This window comes from Saccopteryx bilineata, chromosome 1 (genome assembly GCF_036850765.1).
Source record: "Saccopteryx bilineata isolate mSacBil1 chromosome 1, mSacBil1_pri_phased_curated, whole genome shotgun sequence".
Taxonomy (NCBI): Eukaryota; Metazoa; Chordata; class Mammalia; order Chiroptera; family Emballonuridae; genus Saccopteryx; species Saccopteryx bilineata.
Window position 1 is genome coordinate 391650078 of NC_089490.1, and position 25322 is coordinate 391675399.

General features: G+C 35.8%; 2 protein-coding genes across 2 annotated transcripts; both read right to left on the reverse strand.

The window, feature by feature from the left end:
* Positions 1-1110: 1110 nt before the first annotated feature.
* On the reverse strand, positions 1111-2070 carry OR8U3 (olfactory receptor family 8 subfamily U member 3). The gene has a single exon (XM_066253952.1). The coding sequence runs from the start codon at positions 2068-2070 to the stop codon at positions 1111-1113; it is 960 nt and encodes a 319-aa protein (XP_066110049.1).
* Positions 2071-21856: 19786 nt separating this feature from the next.
* Positions 21857-23066, reverse strand: OR5M9 (olfactory receptor family 5 subfamily M member 9). Its single transcript, XM_066253953.1, has one exon. The coding sequence runs from the start codon at positions 23064-23066 to the stop codon at positions 22134-22136; it is 933 nt and encodes a 310-aa protein (XP_066110050.1). The 3' UTR covers positions 21857-22133.
* Between the last annotated feature and the right edge of the window lie 2256 nt (positions 23067-25322).

Below are 25322 nucleotides of genomic sequence, written 5' to 3' on the forward strand. Positions count from 1 at the left end.
CAACATTTACCAAGGACACCAGGTAAGATCACGCTGCTGGGGCCTGTGCTACATCAGAAGAACCTGCGTTTCTGCAGCTGAATCCCCTTCCTCCTGCTCATCGTCAAGTCAGTGACCAAGGCCACAAACCCCGATATGCTAACCTGAGTATGTCCACGTGTGCCGAAACCCATGCCAGGAAATGCCTGCGGCAGCCCCTCTATCTGACGCTCTCTCCCACAGCTTGGGGCTGACACCCTTGGCTGGTCTCAGCCTCTCGGCACCCAGGTGCTTTTAAAACAAGTTTTACTTTGGAACACACTAACCTCGTGGTTTTGGTTCAGCCTGTGGTTTCTGTCTTCCACTGACATATATTTCTACCTGAATGTCTGTCTATACACTGGTTTGTGAGGTGAGCATTTTCCTTGTTTAATAAGTAAGTGGAGCTTTAAACACCACAAAACTAGGACGAACAAACTTCTAGGCTTGTTTAATTTTCTTAAGTAAGACTACTTGCATAAGTGACTGGCGGATAATAGAAACCTAACCAGGTTGGTCCTTACTAAAAAACTAATGAGCTTTTGAGTGCTTAATGAATTAATCTTTAATTACATATAACACATTATATAACAAGCATTTACTTAACATTTATTATCATAAGATGTCTTTTCTAAATGTTATGTAACTATTCACTTGTTTAATCTTCAATAGAAGCCAATGCTCTGGGTCCTATTATTTTCTAAAATTGTGAAGAGAGTCACAGAGTTCAGACTCATTGTCCAAGGTTGCACAGCTAATAAAGGAAGGAGATGGAATTCAAACTCAGGCAGTCTTGTTTCCAGAATCCCGAGTTCTAACAAAAACACGCCGCTGCCTTTGCTTGAGGTACACATGTGTGTGTGCCATGTGTTTGTGTTCAAGCATAAGTTCACTGGTCTCTCAAGGCTGAATGGGGCTCTGCTTCGTACTGACTTTCCAAGATTGGCCCACGGCCTTGTAGAAAATGTCAAAGTCTGTTGAAGTCACAGTCACATTTACAGCTGATGGGGTACAGTTGATATTACATGAAATATCCACAAAAGAAAGCTTAATTTATTTCTCTTTTTGTATTTAATAATGTACTTATTATTTTTATTTTTTAAATTTTAATATCTTCAAGGCTTCACAACCTTTATCCAAGGCTTTAATGGAGGCATCTTTCACCTCTTTATTCCTTAGGCTATAGATGAGAGGATTCAACATAGGGATCACCACTGTGTAAAATACAGATGCCATTTTGTCCGTGTCCAGGGAGTGGTTTGATTTGGGCTGCAGGTACATAAAAATCAAGGTGCCATAGAAAATAGTAACAGCCATCATGTGGGAGCCACAGGTAGAAATGGCCTTGTGCTGCCCCTGCGTAGAGCGGATCCTTAGGATGGCGGTGATGATAAAGAGGTAGGAGGTGAGGACAATGGAAGAGGAACAGATCATATCAAAGCCAGCAAAGGCAAAGATCAAAATCTCCTTCATGCGTGTGTCCGAGCAGGACAGAGCCAAGAGGGGAATGTCATCACAGTAGAAATGGTTAATGACATTGGGGCCACAGTAAGTGAGCCGGAATGTGAGGATGGTATGGAACAGAGCAACCAGAAAGCTATATACGTATGGAACTGCCACCAGTTGAACACAGACTCTTTTGGACATCACGGTTGAATAATGCAGGGGACTGCAGATGGCTACGTAGCGATCATAGGCCATTGAAGCTAAAAGAAAACACTCGGTGATCATGAAGGTGAGAAAGCAACCCAGCTGTACCGCACAAGCATGGAAAGGAATGGTGTTATTTTTCACAACAAAATTCACCATCATCTTCGGCGTGACAGTAGAGGAGTAACAAAAGTCAACAAAGGCCAGGTGGCTGAGGAAATAATACATAGGTGTGTGGAGTCGAGCATCAATTCTGATTAAGGTTATCAGTCCAAGGTTACCCAGCACTGTGACCAGATAGATGACTAAAAACACCACAAAGCACAGGACCTGAAGCTCTGGACGATCTGTAATTCCCTTGAGAATAAATTCAGTAACATAAGAGGTATTAACTTCAGCCATGTACTCTGGCAGGTTTTGTTGCAAGTTGAAGAATAAAAATGACACGTTTCATGACCTCTGCCAGGGTTGGGGAAAGGTAATCGTTGATGTCCTCTCAGCCGGAATCATGTCATCTTGTGGGCACCTTAGCTTAGGTATACCTTAGCTCTCTAATGACATGCAATTCTTGCTCCAAGGAGAGCAGTTTTTTACTCTCAAAGTGATCTTCTTAACAGTTATTTTGCTTTGTAATTTTAGAAAGTAAGGGAGAATGTTGGTTAAAAGTTAAATATAACCAGAAAAAATAATTTTGAGGCAACTAATACTAATATTTCAGTGTTTTTGTTGCCATTGTATTTTATGCATATATAATTACAACAGCACAAAAAATGTGGAAAGCGATATTGTCTCCTTGTATATCAATTCCGTGCATGTTCCCACAGCTTTAAAATATATCAAAATAATCTGCTACGATTTACTCATTTTCCTATTCCCCATTTCCACTTACATAGATTAAGTACATTATGCTCTAAAAGCTACAACAATTAATCAGAAATATGTGAAAAAATACAATTTTATTTGCACAAGAATTAAAGAGATTTATGATTTTTTTCAATACAAAATCCACCACCTTTTGAAATTGGTTGTCCAGTGAGTTGATCAAGCAGTTTATCAGATTGCTAATTATTCTGGATTAGATGTAGATAAACACCTTTCCCCATAAATATGCGTCATCTATTTCAAGGCTCACAATATCCAAACTCCAGTAGGTTTCACTTTTTAGTAAGATATCCTAAGGAAATACCCAGTTGTGAGCAAAACTTTATGGAAACATAAGTATGTAGTGAAGTTCTTGATGAGTGCTTCAAAGTTATTGTAATTATTTGTATTTCTGCCAGCCCTGAAAAAAGAGGATTGGTCTCATTAAATCCATTTGAATTTTATTTTGGCTCCTGGCTTTATTTTCCACTAAGTGGAACCACAAAGTATTGCTAAACGAGGGGGCTTGAGAGATTATCATGTCTAACTCCTTCACATATCAAATTTTATTTTATTACTATTATTATATCTGTTGCAATTGAATGCAAGTATTATTCAATCATAGAGAAGAAAATATTCACTGGGAAACTCCCTCTCTCTTATTCTCTGCCCTATTAATTAGGCTGTTTCCTGATGTACTCACAATCTAGTGGTTCTCAGGGCCCTCCTTGTGCTCTATTAGGGTCTACGTGGCTTTTCCAAGCCATGCCTACTTCATTGTAGTGTTGTTCCAAGCTTGGTTTTTTCACCAGAGCCTACTGATCAGCCTTCAGAGGCACCAGTGTATTGCGGACATGGGGACATGGACTTCTTCTGCCGCCAGATGTTTCCTCTGTCTATCCCAAAACAAATACAAATGACATGGCATGATATGATAAAAAGGCCATGAAGAGCTCATTTGAACCTGATTGTCTTAAAGCCCTGTTTGAGGCCAAACATTTTTTTTTCTGAAAAGCAATACCAGAGAAAGGAAGTATCAAAAGATTTATATTTTACTTCAAGACTTAAACATTACAGTGAGTATCCATTCTGTAAAAGAAAAAAAATTATTTTATGCTTCATGTTTCCAAAACACTGTTTCTGATGCTTAAGTTTTGAACCATCACACACACACACACACACACACACACACACACACATACACACACACACACGTCTCCTTTTCTCCATCAACCTTTCCCCAAATGGTTTTACTGGCCATTTAGTGGCCATTAATGTTCTTTGTCTCAATCAGTTTATTTCAAGAGGCATTGAAAAGTAGTATTGTCATTTTTCTGATGTAGGACCAACTCATTTTCTTTGAGTGAAATAAAGAAAACTCAAAGGTAGAGCCATTCTTGGTGACCTACTCTCATAAGAAAATTGTAGACAGAAAATTTTACCTGCTCTCATATTTCTCCTTCATCAACATGCAGTAATAGCTCTCTTTTGTGAGTGCCACTGAAGAAGAAAGGGTAATTCTAGATTCTCTGATTAACTCAATATGACGTCATCTGAAGTGTATGTGTGTGTGTTATATATATAGAGAGAGATAACTAGAAATTGATGAAGTAGTATTATAAGCATAAATAGGAAATCTTTATAAAGTACTCAAAAGCAGAGATTATGAAAGTAAAAACTGCAATTACGATGTTAGAGGTATTATCTCTAAAAGCAGCATGATTCCATGTAATTCCACAGCTCACCAAGGAGACAGGTTTTAATGGGAAGCTTGGTTAGGGTAGAGGGTTGGCAATTTACTCAGTATACAAACTCTGCATACAGATTTTATGTGACTCACCTTCTTATCCATGATCCTGGCTCCCTGTGAGCTCCTTCTATAATTGTGGGGGGGATTTATTACTACCTGGCTTCCTTTGGGTCTAAATTTGAACCTCTGGGGATATCTCAAAGCTGTATTATTTATCTTTTCTATTTTTCTCAAAGTATGATGAGCCAGACAATTATATTGGAGATTAAGAAAGGACAACTTTTAATTATATGTTTTTTCTGAAGGAACCATATTTCAAAATTACCAATCAGAATATTTCCATGAATGCAAAGACAGGCTATATAACTGAAAACAATATAAAAATGCCACAAGTCTTGGTTCACTTAAATAAGTACTCAAGTTTTGTGAAAGGATAATATTAGCACTCAAATCCTGAGTAACTTATTTATGATATCTTGGGCAATAGCCACACTCTTTTTGAGCCTCAATCTCCTCAACTATAAAATCAAGTAAAAAATGATGCATCTTCTGTGCTTTTGCGAATATTGAATGAATTAATTTACATGAAGGAGTCTGTGAACTGTATGGTAGGTAGGAAGTATGCAAAAGATATTTGCTTAAAAATGTAAGATGAATCAGAAATATAAATAAAACCAAGGTACTCCAAAAACATACCTGAAAAGCAGACCTGTTTCTACCATAGTTTCAGACTCTACCTTGGTGAATGTATACAAATACACAACTGTGTTTTCATTAATGGTAAAATCCAGTTTCTCATTAAATTTCAAACTAGAAAACCATTTTAAAATCAAATAGATGTCGTATGTGCTAGATATATGTGTGTTAAGCAAAATTCATAGCAGTAGCCAAAATTCATTAAAAGGTTATTCACTGCTTCTTATTTTTCACAATCTATTGCTCTATCCAAGTCAGCTTTTCCCTCTATCACTGAAGCCAGGTTCTTTATATAATAGCTCGTCTGATTATTATGCCGTTGATACATACAATGAACATTATAATTTTTTAGATTTCCTCTGAAATTTTAAAATGCACATTGTCTCATTTCTTATCATTTTTGATACCACACATTCCTTTTTTAATGGAATTAATTGGGGTGACATTGCTTAATAAAGTTACATAGGATTCAGGTGCTTCATCTGTAACGCATCACACACACACTGCTCTGCGTGTTCACCCCCCAGGCCGAGTCTCCTTCCATCATCATTTCTCCTCACTTTACCTTTGTCTACCTCCCCCACCCTTTTTCCTTCCCATAGTCCCTACACGGTTGTCTGTGTCTCTGAGCATTGTGTTTATGATGGTAAGAATATTGAACATGAGACTTGCTTCCTAGCAAATTTTTAAGTACACAACAAAGTGTTATTAATTAAAGACAACATGTCTAGCAGATCTCTGGAACACATTCATCTTGTATAACTGACCCTTTTCATCCACTGAACAACTTCCACTTTCCTCTACCAGTTCCTGGCAACCACCATTTTATTCTGTGTCTATGAGTTTGACAATCTTAGATACTTCATATAAATGGGATAGTACAGTATTTATCCTGCTGTGACTGCTAATTTTACTTAGCATGATGTCCTCCAGGTTTATGCATGTTGTCACATGTGGCATAATTTTCTTCTTTTTTTTTAAGCCAAGTGATATTCTGTTGTAGGTATATACCACATTTTCTTTATCTATCACCTATGGATGGACATTTAAGTAACTTCCATATGATGGCTACTATGAATAATAATGCAGTGAACATGGGAGTGCAGATATGCCTTCTAGACCCAGATTTCAATTCTTTTGCATGTATAATCAAAAGTGTGAATAGTGGAAAGATGAATGACATGGTAGCTCTATTTTAGTATTTTGAGGAACCTCCATAATGTTTGCCAGAGTGGCTGTGCCAATTTTTAGCCCCACCAAACTATACAAGGATTTTAATTTCTCAACATCTTCACCATCACTTAGAAATTTTTTTTTATAATAGTCATACTAACTGCTGAGAGGTGATATATCATTGTGGTTTTGATTTGCCTTTTACCATGATTAGTGTTGTTGACCACATTTTTATATACCTGTTGGTCATTTCTAGTCTTTTTTGGGGAAATGTCTATTTAAGTCCTTAACTGGATTACATGGCTTCTTTTGCTGCTGAGTTACAGGAGTCCCTTATATATTTTGGACATTAAGCATTCATTAGATATATATTTAAAAAATATATTCTTCCATTCTTATGCTACCTTTCACTCTGTTGATTATTTCTTTTACAAGCAGGAGCTTATGGGTGTAATTGTAGTTCCATGTATCTAATTTTGCTTTTGTTCCTTGTGCTTTTGGTGTCATTTCCAAGAAATCGCTGCCAAGCCCAAAGCCATGACTTTCCTCTGTATTTTTTCGAGGAGTTTCACAGTCTAGGTCTTACGTTTAAGTCTTTAATTCACTTTGAATTGATTTCTGTGTGTGGTGTTGGACAAGAATACAATTTTATTCTTTTACATGTGGATATCCAGTTTCCCCACACCATTTGTTAAAGAGACTATCCCTTCCTCATTGTTCATTTAGATACCCTTATCTAAGGTCAATTGACTGTATGTTTGTGGGCTGATTTCTGGGTACTCTCTTGTCTTTTATTGATACATATGTTTATTTTTATGCCAATACAATACTGTTTTATTTACTAAAGGTTTGTAATATATTTTAAAAATTAAAAATATTGATTTTTTTTTTTTACTTTTTGAATCTTCTTTCTCAAGATTTATTTAGCCATTCTGAGTCTTTTATGGTTCCACATGAATTTTAGGATTGTAAAAATTGGGGTGTTGGTAGAATCACATTTTTTTGTTCTTCTCCTACCATACCGACTTCACTTTTTGCCTCTACTTTTATGCTGTTATTTCTTCTAGTTCCTCCTCTCTTTAAAATCCTTTTTATGCATATAATGTCAATTATCAATAATTCCCAATTTATTTTTTTATCTTAGATACCTTTTCACTTTAGTTTTCTATACAGATGTCTAGAATTGAGTTTAAGTTGGATGTCTTAAAGCACCTCAAGTTCTAAATGCCAAAGACCAGTTCTCAAATCTGATTTTCATTCTCTGTCCTTTATCATGGTGAATAGTACTACAATTCTTCCTACTATGCAGGTAAAATAATAATATTCATCCTTGAACTTTTGATATACCTTTTCAAATTTTATATATATATTACCTTTTAGATATTGTCATTTTTCCTGTTGTTGTTTTTTCCATCTCTACTGCTTCCCTCTAATGTCAATATAATTTTTTATATTGAAACACGCTGCTCACAAAAATTAGGGGATATTCCAAAATAAATATGAAGCGATAAAAAAAGAAGCATTTGATTTTTTTTATTAAACAAGAATATCAGAAAAGCAAATGACAAGTCAAAGTTTTCAATTATGCAAATGAGATGCAAAACCAACTTTTATTTCATTGGGGAAAATACACTATAAAAAAGGCTGAAAATACTGGAGTGTCTGTCTGTTCCCTGATTCCCTCATTTTTGTGAGCAGTCACAAAACACACAGAAATGATACACATCATTTCTTATATTGAAATATAGATATGTAATACATATATATTACATATAAAGTCGCTTTGAATCTCAATTCTAGCTAACACATTTATCAGGTGTGACTGGAGGCAAAGTGTTTAAATTCTCTGAGCTTCTATTCTGTATAAGGCAAGAACATTTTTTCCTACACCACAATGTTTTGTAAGGAATAATGATATGTATATAAACCTTTTTAGTTCCCTGCCGGGCACATAGTAATCACCTAATAAAATTTAGTCACTATAATTATCAATGTCTTCATTATCATTCTTCTCAGAATTTTTAGAATATCATCAATTTGCTGTTTGTAAACTGATTTAATACTCAGTATATATTTGCTCCATAAAATTGCCCGGAGCTATAAGTAGTATCTTTATTTTTTTAATTGAGGATCAGAGTTTATGACTTTTCAAGAAGACATAATAGATGGTAGAAGAGCCAGAGGACAAACTTAGACCTGGTTTCAAATTGTCTTCTCTTCCCATCTCCCAAAGGATTGTGCTTCAAGGTAGAGGATAGAGCCATCCTTGAGGAATCAGATAATTATCTCAATATACTCCGATTAAACTGCGTATTCATTAATCTTAAGTTAAAACTTTATGTTTGTTAAGATTGCTTTCAGTTAATATGTCCCCATGAAAATACTGAGAATTGTCATTTTAATAAGGCCCTTTGCAACTGATTAGAAAGTCAACTCACTTTTAGCAATTACAGTAGGGAATTTTATTTGCAATCAAGAGTTTTGTAATAAGACCCAAAGAGACAATTTCATCATCAACACTTAGGCTAACTCTGACTTCAGTTTCTCTTTACTTAATGAACAGCACTTTACTTAATTAAAATCAACAGAAGAAGAATGGCAGCTACTGCAAATGACATTTTTAAAAATTTTCCCAGATACTCTGAACTTTTTCAGCCTGACCAGAAATGGAAACACTGACTTAATTGCTTTCATATTATATAGTATGCACATGCAGTAGGCACTTGGATACTTGTAAATTCTGTGATATGACGCTGTGTATAAACCAATATCAAATAATTTGGGAATACAATCACTGATTAAACCTTTTTCAAACACAGTGTCAAACTACTACTTTTTTCACAATTAGGATCTTAATTTTACAATTAAGACTAAAAACCTTAATGGTTTTTTACATATACTATGACCCAAAGGTCTTACCAGAATGTTAATGCTTTTTAGGATATCTAAGGATAAATGGATGTTTAATTCTTCCCTGAATAAAAATACCCAGAAGAGTCAGCTAGGTAAAGTCCTGCTCAAGTGTAAATAGAATGAAAATATCAAATGGTAGGTATATATCCGAGCAATAAAAGATGCATTTGCCATGTGGGCAGAGTTTGTATGGATGTGATGGTTTGTTTGTGATTTGCAATAATTAGGCCAAGTATTGGTTTCTGCAAACCTTTAGAATACAGATTATGAACAGAACTATGATAAAATACTTATGACCATGACTTGATCATTTTCCAGAAATAAGATCGGACACAAATCTCATTACAACACAACATTATAGTAAAAGACAACAAATTAGGTTACTCCATGAAAAACAAATAAAATAAACTCGCCTGAAAGAGTAAATCATATTTGCACTTTAAAGTATCAAGAAAATAATTGCATATATATGTGTTTAAATAAAAACTAAGACTACAAATGCAGGAATATACAGAGGATTATTAATGCATAGTCATAAGAATAAAGTACCAAAAGTTAAGTTTAAAAAAACATATAATTTGGGTCAAAAATTCAAAATAAAAGAAATAAGAACTAAATAGAAGTTTCTTTTTAGTCATTCTTATCTGTGGTTCCTGACACAAACTGGGAACTCAATAATTCATTGTGGACTTATCAATTGTGAGATAAAAGAATCTCACAGAAAGTTTTTGGCAGTTTGATTCTCAAAAGTGCCAAGTTCAATATTTTAATATGATTTTCTTTTATATATATTTATTTAATCCTTAGTAAAATATAACTTTTAAATTTTATTTTGTGTAAAAATTATATGTGTGTATACATACAAATTATATGCATATATTATGTGCATGTCTACATACATAAATTTATGTATATATTTCACTTACTAATAATTAAATAATCTAGATCTTATACACGTTCACTCCTTTAACCTTCAAAGCAGCACCTGAGGCAGTTACTATGACTATTTTTGTTTTAAAGATGATAGAAACACCTTGATCAGATGGCTCAGTTTCTTAGAGTATCTTCCCAATATGCCAAGGTTGCAGGTTTGAACCCCAGTCAAGGTGCATACAAGAATCAACCAATTAATGCATAAATAAGTGTTTCTCTCTCTTTCTCTCAAATCAATAAATAAAATTTATTTTTAAAAAAAGATGATGGAAACAAGACTTGGAATGTTATGTGACCAAGTACTGTAATGGTGCATAATGGTACAGCCAGAATTTAGACCCAGATAATCTAGCTCCTGTGTTCTCACACTTCACTTCTGTGAAGTGTCCAAGGATGAAGGAGTAAGATATCCCCCCCCAAAAAAAAGTATTCCAAATAGAGGGAACAAATACAAATACTTAAGGCTGGCTTACCCTGAAGTTCTTGAAGTCAGTGTGGATAGACGGATGCAAATAAGGATATAGGGATTAAGATCACTGAGTCCAAGAGCTTCCAATGGTCAAATTAGTCTGGATCTTGTGGGCTCTAGAAAGAATTTTGGATTTTACTCTGCGTGAAATGTGCAACCATTACAAGATTCTCTGCCAGGGAGTGAGATAATGTAATTTACTGTTTAATTTACTGACTAAAAGAATTACTGTGCTTTAAAAATAAACTGGAGCCTGACCAGGCAGTGACACAGTGGATAGAGTATTGACCTGGAACGCAGAGGACCCAGGTTCAAAACCCTGAGGTCGCCGATTGAACGCGGGCTCATCCAGCTTGAGCACAGAGGCGCTGGCTTGAAGCCCAAGGTCGCTGGCTTGAACCGAAGGTCTCTGGATTAAACAAGGAGTCACTCGCTCTGCTGTAGTCCCCCAGTCAAGGCACATATGAGAAAGCAATCAATAAACAACTAAGATGCCGCAACGAAGAATTGGTACTTCTCCAACTCTTCTTCCTGTCTGTCTGTCCCTATCTGTCCCTCTTTCTGTTTCTCTCTCTGTCTCTGTCACACAGACACACACACACACACACACACAAAATCAACTGGAAAGGGCAAAGATGGATATAAAGAATTAACTAGAAAGGATGGTGAAAATGAGAAAATTAATGATAAAATCTGAATCCTTTTGACTCATATAGGGAAAAGAAGGGACATGTGTAAACAAATGACAATATATTAGAAGTGGTTTTGATATTTAAATTGTTTGCCATTTGTTTTTGTTTTTCTCTGTTTTGATTATGCAAATTGTATTGGACATACATCTGCAAGGACTAGTGGTTTTATGGTGAGATCATTCCAGTTGAAATAGGAACAAATTTTACCATTGTGTTTAACTGGAATGTTCTAATCTCAGTTGCACCCTTGAGGATCAGGGGCCCTAGGACAGTCATATAAGGGAAACATTAGGGGTTAACTCTTTAGGGCAGTGGTTTTCAACCTTTTTCATCTCATGGCACACATAAACTAATTACTAAAATTATGTGACACACCAAAAATATATGTTTTGCCAATCTAACAAAAAAAGTATAATTTTGATTCATTCATACAGAGCGGCTATTGTGTTGGCCAGTGTAATTTTTTTTCTTTGACAATCTAAAGGAAAAGAGTACCTTGACTAAATAGTCAGGTATTGAATGCTTTAAAAATTCTTGTGGCTCGCTGCTCTAGGGAACAGTGTCCACAATATGAAGGTCTGTATCACACATTTACATCCCCTCACTCTCCCAGAGTCATTGGAAAGAAACCCCGGTGGAAACACTCAGGGGAAGATTTCTCTCACAATTAGGTAGGTTACCAAGTACAGTTGGTCATTTCCACAGCCTTTCTGCCTCAAGTCATTTATAGTTTTCTCCACTAAAAAGAAATTAGATGACCCTGTCTTTCTCTGCTCTAAGTAAGCAAAGCTGCAGTCTATATGCAAGGATGAAACAACCTTAACTCTCCCAAAATATTTCCCTCAATGGCTTCCTGAGACATAAGGTTATTCTTTTAGAAGTAAAAAGATTTTTTATCTTGAGAAACTAATTCCTATGGAAGAACAGCATTTGTGTGTGTGAGAGTTGCCTTCCAGGGGTAAATTTTGATAGTTTTAACCAACATGTATCAAAGAGATATTCATAGATAAAAATAATATACAAAAATAGAAGCTGATCTTTTTAAAATTTGAAATGATGAAGGTATATAGGATTTAATTTTTCCTTTTATTATATGCAGAAGGAAGGAAAATTATCCCAGTTACAAGAAAAATAATTCAATACTGAAACTTCACTAATTGTTTATGAAACATCTCAAGTGATGTTTATCATGAAAGACTGAAGGTAGGACCAGAATCAATATATTTCTATGTCTGGAAGTGAAAAATGGTGGCAAGATCAATACTGGCTCCTTTCTTCTTCTATTCTTTACCAAGAATAGTGAACTGTAGTACTAATAGCTGTGTTAAGGTACCAGTTCAGGAACACAAGTTAGTTCAATGATTTAGTCCAAACACCTCTCTCACAAGGGCTTTACCTCTACTAAGGAGAAAGGAAATGAATAAAAGAAAAAATTGTTTTTATGTCAAATTTTATGGGTATGTATATATGTGTGTTTTTGCACATACACATATATATATACATATATATGTAACTATACAAACACATACATACGTATGTGTATATGTATAAGTATATATATTTGTTTTGTTTTTGGAGAACATACTAGGTATAAATTATACTATTAAACTGAGTCAATAGAGGAAAAAATTATTTTTCTGACGACTTTCACCAAACTGTTAAGAAAAAGTTTCCCTTTGGAAAATATGTTTGGGAAGGCTAGGGTACCATTATTTTTATTTTAGACTTTTTATTTATTCAAATTTGATATGCTGAGAATTTCCTGTCTTTTACTTTGATCCGAAACTAAAGTTAGCTTTCTCTTCCACAAAGGTAGAAAGAGGCTTATAATTTCCAATAACCACACTATGCAGGTTGTTATAATCATAGACTCATTACATGCAGAGAAATAAAGATGCATTAATTCTGCTGTGGAGGTGGAGATGGGAGGGCACCAAGGGCAAAGGATCTAAGGGGACTACATGAATATGGTGACAATTGGAGAAAGACATGGCTTTGAATTTCCTGTGAATATAGAATCCAAATAGGAGAAGTGACTTTTATTTTATTTTTTAATTTATTGATTTTAATTTATTGTGTTTACATAGATTTTAGTGTCACCCCAAATGCATCCCCCCCAACTCCCATATTCCCCTCAGAGAAGTAACTTTTAGCAACCTGAGGAAAACAGCCCACTATCTAGCTTGTCTCATTTTCTTTTTTCTTCCTCCTATAGTTGTGCAGGTTGCTGACTGACTGACAATTTGGGCACCTAAGCATGGACCAAGAGCCAAAACTAATATATTCACAGTTGTGGACACAAAGGTCATTATTTTAACAATGGTAACTTTCCAAACATGATAGGACTGGAGCATTACTTCTGAAAATTATACTTTCTCTCATCAAAGAGGAATTTAAAAGCAGGAATTTTTGCTGTCTCACTGAAAATTTAACAGAGATTATAGAAGACATTTTTAATTATTAAATGGTGGAAATAATTAAACTAGAACACTTTAACATAGAGAACTGCATTTTAAAATATATATATTTTAATTTTTAGAAAGAAGTATTTGAAAATGAATTTGTTATACACATATTCAAAATTTGCCTGACCCACAAGTAGAAACATTTAATGTCCTCCTTTTTTTCCACTTTGAATATCCTGCTTAACTTTTTATTTAGAATAATGTGTAACTGTTAAATTAGAGAACATATCTATTCAAAGGGGTAAAATAATAGTACATAAACATTTTGCTCTACCAAGAAAAAATAAGAGAGCAGAAAAAAAATTAAATTATTTTCTCCTTGTTCAATATAAGTTAAAATGACCTACATCTAAAGTAGTAAGCATATTTACAAACATATAAAGATTTTGTTTGTTTTTTAATCTTACTATATCACCTTCAATTGATCTATATTTTATTGACTCTCAATTTTTGGCCTCATGAAGTTATATAAAGGGAGAGATGATAATATAAAATTTAAAATGGGATATATTTGTTCTGATATTCTTCTTCAAAGCACAATAATTTTTGAAGCTAAAACAAGAGTCACAATAATTTGTTTCTGACTCTTTTTTTGTTTTGTCATCAGTTTCAGTTGAGACACAAGAATAAATGGCTGAAAGAAACAGCCCCAGGGTAACTGAATTCATTCTTTTGGGTTTTTCAGTTCATAGGGAGCTTGAACTCATTCTGTTTCTGCTCATTTTAGTGGTATATACTCTAGCTTTGGTAGGAAAATGATTTCATTAATCTGACTGGATGTTCAACTTCACACGCCCATGTACTTTTTCCTCAGTAATCTGGCCTTTGTTGACCTTTGTTACTCCTCTTCAATAGCCCGTAAGTTCCTGGAGACCCTCCTGACCCAGCACAGGTCTATATCTTTCTATGTTTGTGCAACACAACTGGGCTTTTTCCTGAACTTCTTGATCTCAGAGATGTTCCTTCTTGCAGTAATGGATTATGACCGCTATGTGGCCATCTGTAGTCCTTTTCTCTACAGGGTGATCATGTCCCAAAAGGTGTGTATGCACCTGATAGTGGGTTCCTACTTATATAGCTTTTCTGTTGCTTTGCTCCACACAGCTGTTACTTTCCAATTGATCTATTATGGTCCCAATATTATCAATCACTTCTACTGTGATGATGGCCCTTGCCTTCAGACACCAGCCTCAAAGAGGTCTTGATTTTCATCTTTGCTGGATTCAACCTAATCAGCTCTTTGACCACTGTCCTTATTACTTACTTATATATTGTGGCTGCCAATCTACAGAATCCAATCTACAGAAGGGAGGTGCAAAGCATTTTCAACTGTGCCTCACATCTGACTGCAGTGACTATATTCTATGGAACTCTGATCTTCATGTATCTGTCGCCTAAATCAAACCATTCCTTTGACACAGACAAATGGCCTCTATGTCTTATATAATAGTCATTCCTATGCTGAACCCCATGATCTACAGCTTGAAGAACCAAGAGGTAAAAAATACCTGAGAAAAGCCATTGAAAAATGTTATGGCCTGCCTCTAACAAACTCAGGACAACAACTGACTTGGAATGAGGCCACACGCTGAGATGTTGTTTTTATAATCCTTTGATGGAATTAACTCATTTTTATCATTCTTCAAATTAGTAACATTATTGTGTACATGAGTTCTAATTTTTATGTAGTCTATAAGATGAAATATTTTAAAAAGTAGAATTTATATTTTTAACAAATTGTTACTTTTAGGTATGTGACTTCAATGGCTTGACCTTGAGAACTCCTATTCAGCTAGTAATAAGATTTAGCTGTTCCTTTTAAGTGTGTTTCTGTTTTGTATACTGTTGGAGGACAGAAAAGGGGACAAGGAAGGTGATGAAGTAAGTTTCTTGTCCTTCCTCATATCATTTCATTCAATAGCTTGTTTTTCAACTGCTCTCTGTCTGTTAGCCATCATTGCTTACTCTGCCTCTTAACCACTGCTGGATTCAATACTGATCACTCCCTGAAATCATGCCATTATCATGGATTCTAAATAAATCAATCTACTGAATTATAAGACTGTGCTACTATGACCTATGTACTGTAGTAGGAGTTAGAATGAATCTAGCAACTCAAGAAATACATTTTGTTAATTGACAATGAAGTACGAAGAACAAGCAATGAACAAAGTGAACAATGAATAAAATGAAGTTTATTATAAAAGACACAAAATGAGCCATGCCAATGGTATGGTCCTGAACCAATTCCCCTTTTTATTCTGTCATCCTGCTTTAATCTCACTGAGGGCTCAAGTTTCAAACCCAGGTATGACCAATAATCAAAGTCTTTCTGCATTAAAACTATGGCTTCTCAGTAAAATAGGAAGTTAGTTCTTGGAATCTCATGGTCTTAGGTTCAAACCTAAGTTTTAACATTTCTAGCTCATTGACATTGGGTAATATCTCTGACTTCTATCAAACAGTCCCCTCAAAATCAACTCTTAGTAGTGGGAAAGATGAAAAGTTGTTTTAACATTATTGAATTCTGGATAAGTGGTACTTATAAAGCTTAAGAACTCAAAGCTGGTTCTGTCCTAGAGTTAAAGTTCATGAGACAATGTGGGAAGCACCCTGGGTACCCAAGTTTCCTCCAATCCTGTTTGATTATTATGTTACTAAAATTAACCAATGCTGTAACAACAAAGTCTTTACAATAGACATATTCGATTTTTGTCTCACTAGAACCACTTAATAATCTTAAACACTGTAGAAATTATTGAATAGAAAAAATTAAAGTGATGAAAGTATATATTTAACCCCCTGAGTAGTGTCTGATATGCAGTTACTGTATTTATGCAATACTATGTAATACAGATATAATAACTATATAAACTATTTAAACATATATGTGATAGGTAGCTGTGTGTGTGATTGTGGTGACTTGTCATAAAGTTATGTTGTTTTCTCTCTCTTGGTTATTATGATTTTTCCTACATTGAAATATTACTTTTGCCCTGGCTGGTTGGCTCAGTGGTGGAGCGTTGGCCTGGCACGTAGGAGTCCTGAGTTTGATTCCCAGCCAAGGCACACAGGAGAAGCGCCCATCTGCTTCTCCACCCCTCCCCCTCTCCTTCCTCTCTGTCTCTCTCTTCCCCTCCTGCAGCCAAGGCTCCATTGGAGCAAAGTTGGCCCAGGCGCTGAGGATGGCTCCATGGCCTCTGCCTCAGGTGCTAGAATGGCCCTGGTTGCAACAGAGCGACACCCCAGATGGGCAGAGCATCGCCCCCTGGTGGGCATGCCAAGTGGATCCCAGTCAGGCGCATGTGGGAGTCTGTCTGACTGCCTCCCCATTTCCAACTTCAGAAAAATACCAAAAAAAAGAAAGAAATATTACATTTATTTTTTACTTAATATGTTTTTTACATTAATTCACACTTCATTTAAATCAATCTGAAAACTAAGTTTATATAATCACTTCAAATAAGTAAGATATGTGCCAATTATCATAAATAATAAGTAACAAATATTATAAATACTCAAACATTTAAAATAACCAAATGTTTGTACAATACATAAAATTACCTCATTTATCGTATTTTGGAAAATATTGGTAATAGAAATTACAGTATATAAATTAATCAAAAGTTTTTAATAACCAGTTTAAATCATTCTATGTTGTCTTAATATAGGTTTAATGGTTAAGTTTAGTTGTTAAATTTATGTAAAGATATAAATACTGCTATGTTAAACTATGTATTTTAAAAATTATTTTTACATCTGCCTTACTGAACCCCAACATCATTATTACAGCAGCAGTAGGGTATTCTAAGTGGTATAAATTTTGGAGACAAAACACTAAACTATAATTATGACTTTTAAGCACTTAAAGTGATTTTCTTTGATGGGGACAGCACCACAGAGAAATTAATCTTGAAAGTCATGATTATAAATTATCAAGGGTAAGTACTCAAAAAAGAAGAATATCTTTGCTATTATTTTGGTTTTGCTTGTTTTGTAATTCCAAAGAATAACGTTAAAAAGCTAAGAGAATAGTGCAACGTATATAGAGAATAGTGGAGAGTGGGAAAGAACTCATAATAAGAAGAGTAAAAAATCTGACTATAAGCAGGGAGGGCTCAACCTGAGATTGGCAATGTGAGTAGGATTTAGAGATGAGTCTGTGCCTTTCCACCCGGTAGCATACTGGATGCAGATGAGGTTGCCACAGTCAAAAAGCTACTAAAAGTACATGCACTTGCTACACTGACACACTCAACACCTGTTACAACCCAGGGGCCAGGGGCCAGGGTGTCTCAGTTACACCAAGTCCTGGTATTCCAAAGCCTTGTCTCACAGGTGTTTCATCTGCACTTGTAAGTACCCCTTAATCTAGTAACTATGGGAAGTGTGCATTACCCCTCTTTGAGAAAAATAATTAGGTCAGAAATTGAAAATCCCTTAACACAGAACTCATTTTTAAGAGTTACTATGAAGCATTTGGCTTTAAATGTAGTTTTTTTAGGTAATGTGTTACAAATCCTTTTCCTGTTGATAATGAGCTGAAGGTTACACAGGAACAGCTAGGTCTCAGGGAGCTACAAAATGATTAGCTTTCTAACTCATCAGACTAATTGTGGGATGGAAATCAACACTTGTTCTCTATCATGGTACAATTTTCTCATTTTATTTCCTTTCTCATTTTATTTCCTTTCTGTGTAATGGAAACAAACAGATTTATTTTTCACCAACTTGTTTTTAATACCCATGGATATTTGCACATCTTTGGGTCTATGAGGCAACAGGGAATGTGGGATGCTTTTTTTTTTTTACAGAGACAGAGAGAGAGTCAGAGAGAGGGATAGATAGGGACAGACAGACAGGAACGAAGAGAGATGAGAAGCATCAATCATCAGTTTTTTGTTGCAACACTTTAGTTGTTCATTGACTGCCCTCTCATATGTGCCCTGACTGCCAGCCTTCAGCAAACCAAGTAACCCCTTGCTCGAGCCAGTGACCTTGGGTCCAAGCTGGTGAGCTTTTTGCTCAAGCCAGATGAGCCCGCGCTCAAGGTAGTGACCTCGGGGTCTCGAACCTGGGTCCTCTGCATCCCAGTCCGAAGCTCTATCCACTGTGCCACCACTTGGTCAGGCAGATTGTGGAACATTTTTGATGATGAGATGAACCAACAGCTTTCAGAAGCATGAATCTCTGTAGAGCTTTGATGACCAATCTGTTGTCTGTACCCTTTGTGGTATGTTTATAAGCTTAGACATGGCTAAAAGTGCTTCTCGAATTTTCCAATTAAAATATTTCTAATAATTCTTAATCCTACACTGCATGCTTTTTTTTACACTTCAAAACTATTACTACTACCTAACTTAACAGATCAGAACCTAGAGGTTAGAGAAATATGGAGGTTTGGACAAAGAAGACAGATACTAGGCAGTGGTAGGCTTGAAGGCAAGATCACCTTCCCACTTATTCCATTCGTCACATTATGAGGACCAGTGATAGATAAGTAGAACCAGGGCAGGTCTGGTCCATTCTACTACAATAAGACCTCATCTTAACTAATTACATCTACAATGACTTAACTAATTACATCTACAATGTTATTCTGAGGTGATTGGGCTTACGACTTCAGCCTATTTTTTTTTTTTTTTTGTATTTTTCTGAAGCTGGAAATGGGGAGAGACAGTCAGACAGACTCCCGCATGTGCCCGACCGGGATCCACCCGGCACGCCCACCAGGGGCGATGCTCTGCCCACCAGGGGGCGATGCTCTGCCTCTCCAGGGCGTCGCTCTGCCGCAACCAGAGCCACTCTAGCGCCTGGGGCAGAGGCCAAGGAGCCATCCCCAGCGCCGGGGCCATCTTTGCTCCAATGGAGCCTTGGCTGCAGGAGGGGAAGAGAGAGACAGAGAGGAAGGAGGGGGGGTGGAGAAGCAAATGGGCGCTTCTCCTATGTGCCCTGGCTGGGAATCGAGCCCGGGTCCCCCGCACGCCAGGCCGACGCTCTACCGCTGAGCCAACGGGCCAGGGCTTCAGCCTATTTTTTAAGAGGACATAATTCAACCTATAAATAACAAGAGCTAAAGATGTTGGCTAACATGTCTGATGGAAGCTTACTAAGTCCATACCTACAAGCAATACAGAAAAAATGGCTGAGAATTCCTGGGGTGAAGAAAGAAGCCCGTACGTATCTGAAAATGCTAGTGGAGAGAAATGCCTAGAAGTTGGGACACTGGGGACAGTGACAAGTCTAATGACACATCATGTAGAAAAACAAAAGGATTCTATACCTAAATCTAAAACCAGTGGGTTGGGTTTTTACCTCCTTTTGGTTATGACAGAGGGCTAGATTTACTTTACTCAATACCAGGAGAATAGGCAAAGATCCGAGGAGATTTACTCATTCTCAAAGCAAAACTTAAGAACACGTGAAGGGAAGATTAGGATACTGGCTAAGTGTTATAACGAGTTAACCCCTAAAATACAGCGAGTCACACAATATGATAGGATTTTATTTCTTTCTCAAGCAACAGTGTGAGTTTAACCTTAGGGTAAGGTTATTAGACCTGCAATGTTTGGATCTAGGGAAGCCATTTCAATGGCAACATTTTTGAGTGGGCAGGGGAGGGAAAATTTCAGGTCTAGTGATGTTGACCTTGAAGTGATAATGCTTAGATTTTATTTATAATATTCTACTCACAGCTCATTGTCAACTCTTATAGACCTGGCTAATAAAGGAAGATGAGAACTGTAGTCAATAGCAGGATGGCCAGGATTTTTTGAAATAGTAAGAATCTGCTGCCATGAGAATCACAGAAAGCATGGTCTTTAGAATATCAAGCTATGTCAGCCTCCGTAAAAAACAGTTGTTGCTTCAACAGCCCTACTTTTTGCACTTACACTAACTCTCTAGAGGCAAATATGAGAGGTTTAAAAACATTTTTAAAAAACATTTTAAAAAAATTGTTAATACCAACCAGTGGTATACTCTTTCCCCCTATTCAGACTTGAAAGTTATGAATAAGAACTCCCCCCACACACACCATTAGCCTTTTCTCAGCTCTGTTCTAAGGAAAAGGGACTCGTGGTTAATTAGTATATTAGTCTGAGTAGCAGTACTGTCTCTGAATTAGTCCACCTAACTAGTCATATTACTGAAACTATATGCTGTTTCTCAGAGTCCTCTTATACATACTCAATTGTGCACCCCTTTAATTAAATCAGCAATTATACAATAATAAACTCACTCATCAGATATCACTTCTACTTTCCATTTGGTTCTGCACTAAGTTAGCAGGAGTCATCAAAGGTAGACAAATTTTATTCTGCTTGTTGCAAGGATGGAATGTAGACAATGTGGGCTGTAGATGCACCAATCTAGATAAATTGAACAATGAGCACTTTTTGATTTTTAATTGAATTTATTGAGGTGACATTGGTTAATAAAATTACATAGGTTTCAGATGTACCATTCCCTAATCCATCATCTGTACACCACACCATGTGTTCACCTCCTGAACAATGAGCTTTTGAAGATTTATAACCAAGCCCAGTGGGATACCATTTTGGCCTACATTGCTTACATTTGAATATATGTGCAGTGCAACAGCATTTAGTTGGCCACTGCTTCTTAGCCAATTGATTCACTCTAGGCACTAAAAGCTTGATTTAAGCTGCAGGGTACAGAACAAAAACATTTAATACTAGTAGAAAGAATTGGAATCAAGCAATAGTTTCAAATCATATCAACCAAAGGTTTAATAGGATAAAGATCAGATTTTTTTAAATATCAGGAATTTTTATATATCAGAAAATTCATACTGTTTATTTTTTTATAACAATGAGGGCACAAAAATCTTTAGTCATAAACATTTAATCCTTTTAACATCAGAAAAGTTATACTATAATCCAAAGCAAGATGTAATTATGGGTAAAAAGATTATTGAAACACAAACATTTTTAACTATAAAACAATACATACTTAGGACAAATCTTATGATTGCATTATACTAGTTAAAAAGTCGCAATACAATTTCAATTTTAAAGATCTATGTGTACATAAACACTATAGAACACTTTCTTGGTAAATCAGAGTCCATTCTACATCCTGTAGTCAAAGAAAAAAGAATTCTTAAATATTCCATTTGAAAGTTAGGTGGAGAAGCATGTGCATATAAAATAAATCCTAAGAAATCATGTTTGATTTCAACAAGGGTATCTCTAAATTACCATTTATCTTTCTAATCTTATTTATGAGTTCTTCCAATGACTACACTTAACACAAATTTATATACACTGTGAATGACACTAATATTTCAGATTCAATAATATGGTTGCATATATAGGATAAAAGCAAGCTTAGTCACTAGAGTCCATACATGGGGTAAAGCATCACTGTATTAGTTTGGACCTTTTATTGTATGTAAGAGTTGTCTTTAGAAGATCTTTTTTAAGTTAGGACTTTTATACCTGGACATTTCTCATCCATAGCAACACACCACAAGCCTATTTATTGTACTTTCACTGCCCCAAGTTTGTCTTGGTGATTGCTTTGTTGACTGCCTCTTTCACATCCTTGTTTCTCAAACTGTAGATCATGGGGTTCAGCATGGGGATCACTGTGGTATAAAACACAGCCACCATTTTCCCCTGCTCCACAGACTCCTCAGTGGGCCGCCTGAGATACATGAATATGAGAGTCCCGTAAAACATGGTGACAGCTGTCAAGTGGGACCCGCATGTGGAGAATGCCTTCTTCCTCCCGTCAGCAGAACGCATGTGTAGCACAGCTACTACAATGAGGGTATAGGAGATGAGGACCACTGAGAGGGAATATGTGAAGTTAATTCCAGCTATCACGATCATTGTGTATTCTTTGATGTGGACCCCTCCACAGGCAATCTTGATGAGGGGAGGGTCTGCACAATAGAAGTGGTTGATTTCAAAGTTGCCACAGAAGTACAAGCCATATGTCCATAGTGTGCATATTAGACTAACAGAGAAGCCATAGACATAAGGTACAGAAATGAGCCGAACACAGACAGTCCTGGACATTTTACTGCCATAAAGCAATGGATTGCAGATGGCCATGTAGCGATCAAAGGCCATCACTGCCAAGATGTAAACCTCTACGTGGACAAGGGCAATGAAAAAGTAGCACTGCACCAAACACCCCACATAAGAAATGGTTTTTGTCTCTGATAGTAAGTTTTCCAGCATTTTGGGGGTGACATTGGAAGAGAACCACACATCCACAAAAGACAAATGACTCAAGAAAAAGTACATAGGACTCTGAAGCGGGGGACTGATGTTGATCAAAATGATCATACCGATGTTCCCTAACAAAGTGATTATGTAAACTATTAAGAACACCGCAAAAAAGAGAACTTGAAACTCCTGGCGACTGGTCAAACCCAGAAGAATAAATTCTGTCACATCTGTGAAATTTGGCATTGTCTCTACATAGACACAGTCTGTATGGCCTAAAGGAAAATAAAAATAAAAAGAATGAATGAATTTGTTTTCTTCTTGAAATTTTGAGTCATATTGATTCTTATTTGAATTCAAATAATTTAAAAATCAATGCAAATTTAATACAATGTCCAATATAAGAACATATAGGCATAATTGTTTCCTTTAATAGGTCTTATGATTAATTACCCTCAATATTTATCAATTTCTTATCTGTAAAAGAAGAAATTATATTCATTGCTTATATATTACTGTAGTTAGACATTTTCATTTTGCTAGATTATGACACTAATGTTAAAATCATAGGAAACAATTAAGACTAAAATTATACTGAGAGTTGTCAAAGAATGGTTAAATCCAATTTCACATGGACTGATTGGCCAAAAAAGTGTTCTATATTATTATTTACAAGGATTTTTTGATAATGAAATTTAAAATCAAGAATCTTTAACTAATGTCTCAATACATTGGTTTTACAATATAGTTACTGACATATTTATCCTACATTATGCCAGCAAATAATAGCATATGCTTTCAACATATGGAATTCCTAGTTATATTTTATTTTGTTTAGCTAATATTATGCTTGTTTGGTTGCCACTACTTGAGGGAGAAAGGTAGTAGGGACTTACCAGTATAGATGCTATCAATTGCAGTTTTCTCAGGAGAGTACACTACACATAGTTTAATCACCGAGCACCCACTATGAAAATTATTTCAATAGATGAATATCATGAGGTAAAGTTTACATAACATGTTTAATAAGTAGTATGCAGCATTTCAGATTCTACTGGTTTTCAGAATGAATCAATTCTACGCCTTATTATTCATATTCAACTTTGGCATCACTACAAGGAAAAGATTCCTAAACAATATTTTCTTGTTTTACTACTTTACCAGTTTACTTCTTCCAAGACCTAAAACTTTGCCATGAGTTCTCAACAATCTAAAGGTAGGATTAGCATAATTTTGGGAATTTAAGCCCTCCATAACAATAGTATTTAAAAGGTTTATTACTGAACTATATATTAATGGGCCTTTGTTTATAGTTGTTTTATTCTTGTTGAAAAAAAATAAGTAATAAATATACAAATAAGACTATTTAAGGACTGGAATTCCTGTGACAAAAATACAGCATGCTAGTAAGATAAGAAATAAAGAGTGGCAGTGTGCAGACAGTGATGAAAATAACATATTTTCATCAGAAGTCATCAGAGGTGGTGACTTCTGAGTCAGTGAGAAGTAGTCAGCTGTGTAAAAATGTAAAGAAAGAAGTATATACAAATTCAAAAGCTCAGAGAGGGAAATAATAGCTTGGCATTCTTTTTTTTTTTCAGAGACAAAGAGAGAGTCAGAGAGGGGGATAGATAGGTACAGACAGATGAACAGAGAGAGATGAGAAGCATCAATCATCAGTTTTTCGTTGCGACCCTTTGTTCATTGATTGCTTTCTCATAATGTGCCTTGACCACGGGCCTTCAGCAGACCGAGTAAACCCTTGCTCGAGCCAACGACCTTGGGTCCAAGCTGGTGAGCTTTGCTCAAACCAGATGAGCCTGCACTCAAACTGGTGACCTTGAGGTCTCGAACTTGGGTCTTCCATATCCCAGTCCAACACTCTATCCACTGCACTACCGCCTGGTCAGGCTAGCTTGGCATTCTTGAAAAAGAAGTGGCCCTCCATTTCGTAGCAAGGTACATTTGAGAAGCTAATTAATCTCAAATTAATCTCTATGAACTATTTTTTTACCCCTAAAATGCTTAATACATAAATTAAATATATATAATATATAAAATGAATTGGGCACATAACATAATAGGCACTTCAGTTTTTGTTCTGACACAAGTTTCTCCTTACTATAGAGCTCCATGGTTGTAGCTCATCATTTTAGTGTGAGAATACTGAGCCAGAGGAGAGCTGCAGATTGTGTTCAAACAATAGAGTTAAGATCAGGAATTTTGCTGTGTAAACACTCCTGATCCCACTTGATGAACCCATAATTCTCTAATGAAAAAGAGTTGCACTTGGGTGAATGATACTACTGTATTGTTTTAAATATAAAATGTATAAAAAGCATCAACATATCTAAAAACATAAACTAATATTACTTCTCTAATTTTATTTCAGTCCCTGTGAGATATGTGTACTTCTCTTCCTCTACACATAATCACTAGCTCTCTGTTGGTAGAGTTTGTCTCATTCAGCTTGGAAATCTTTAAAATGCTTATATAGAACAG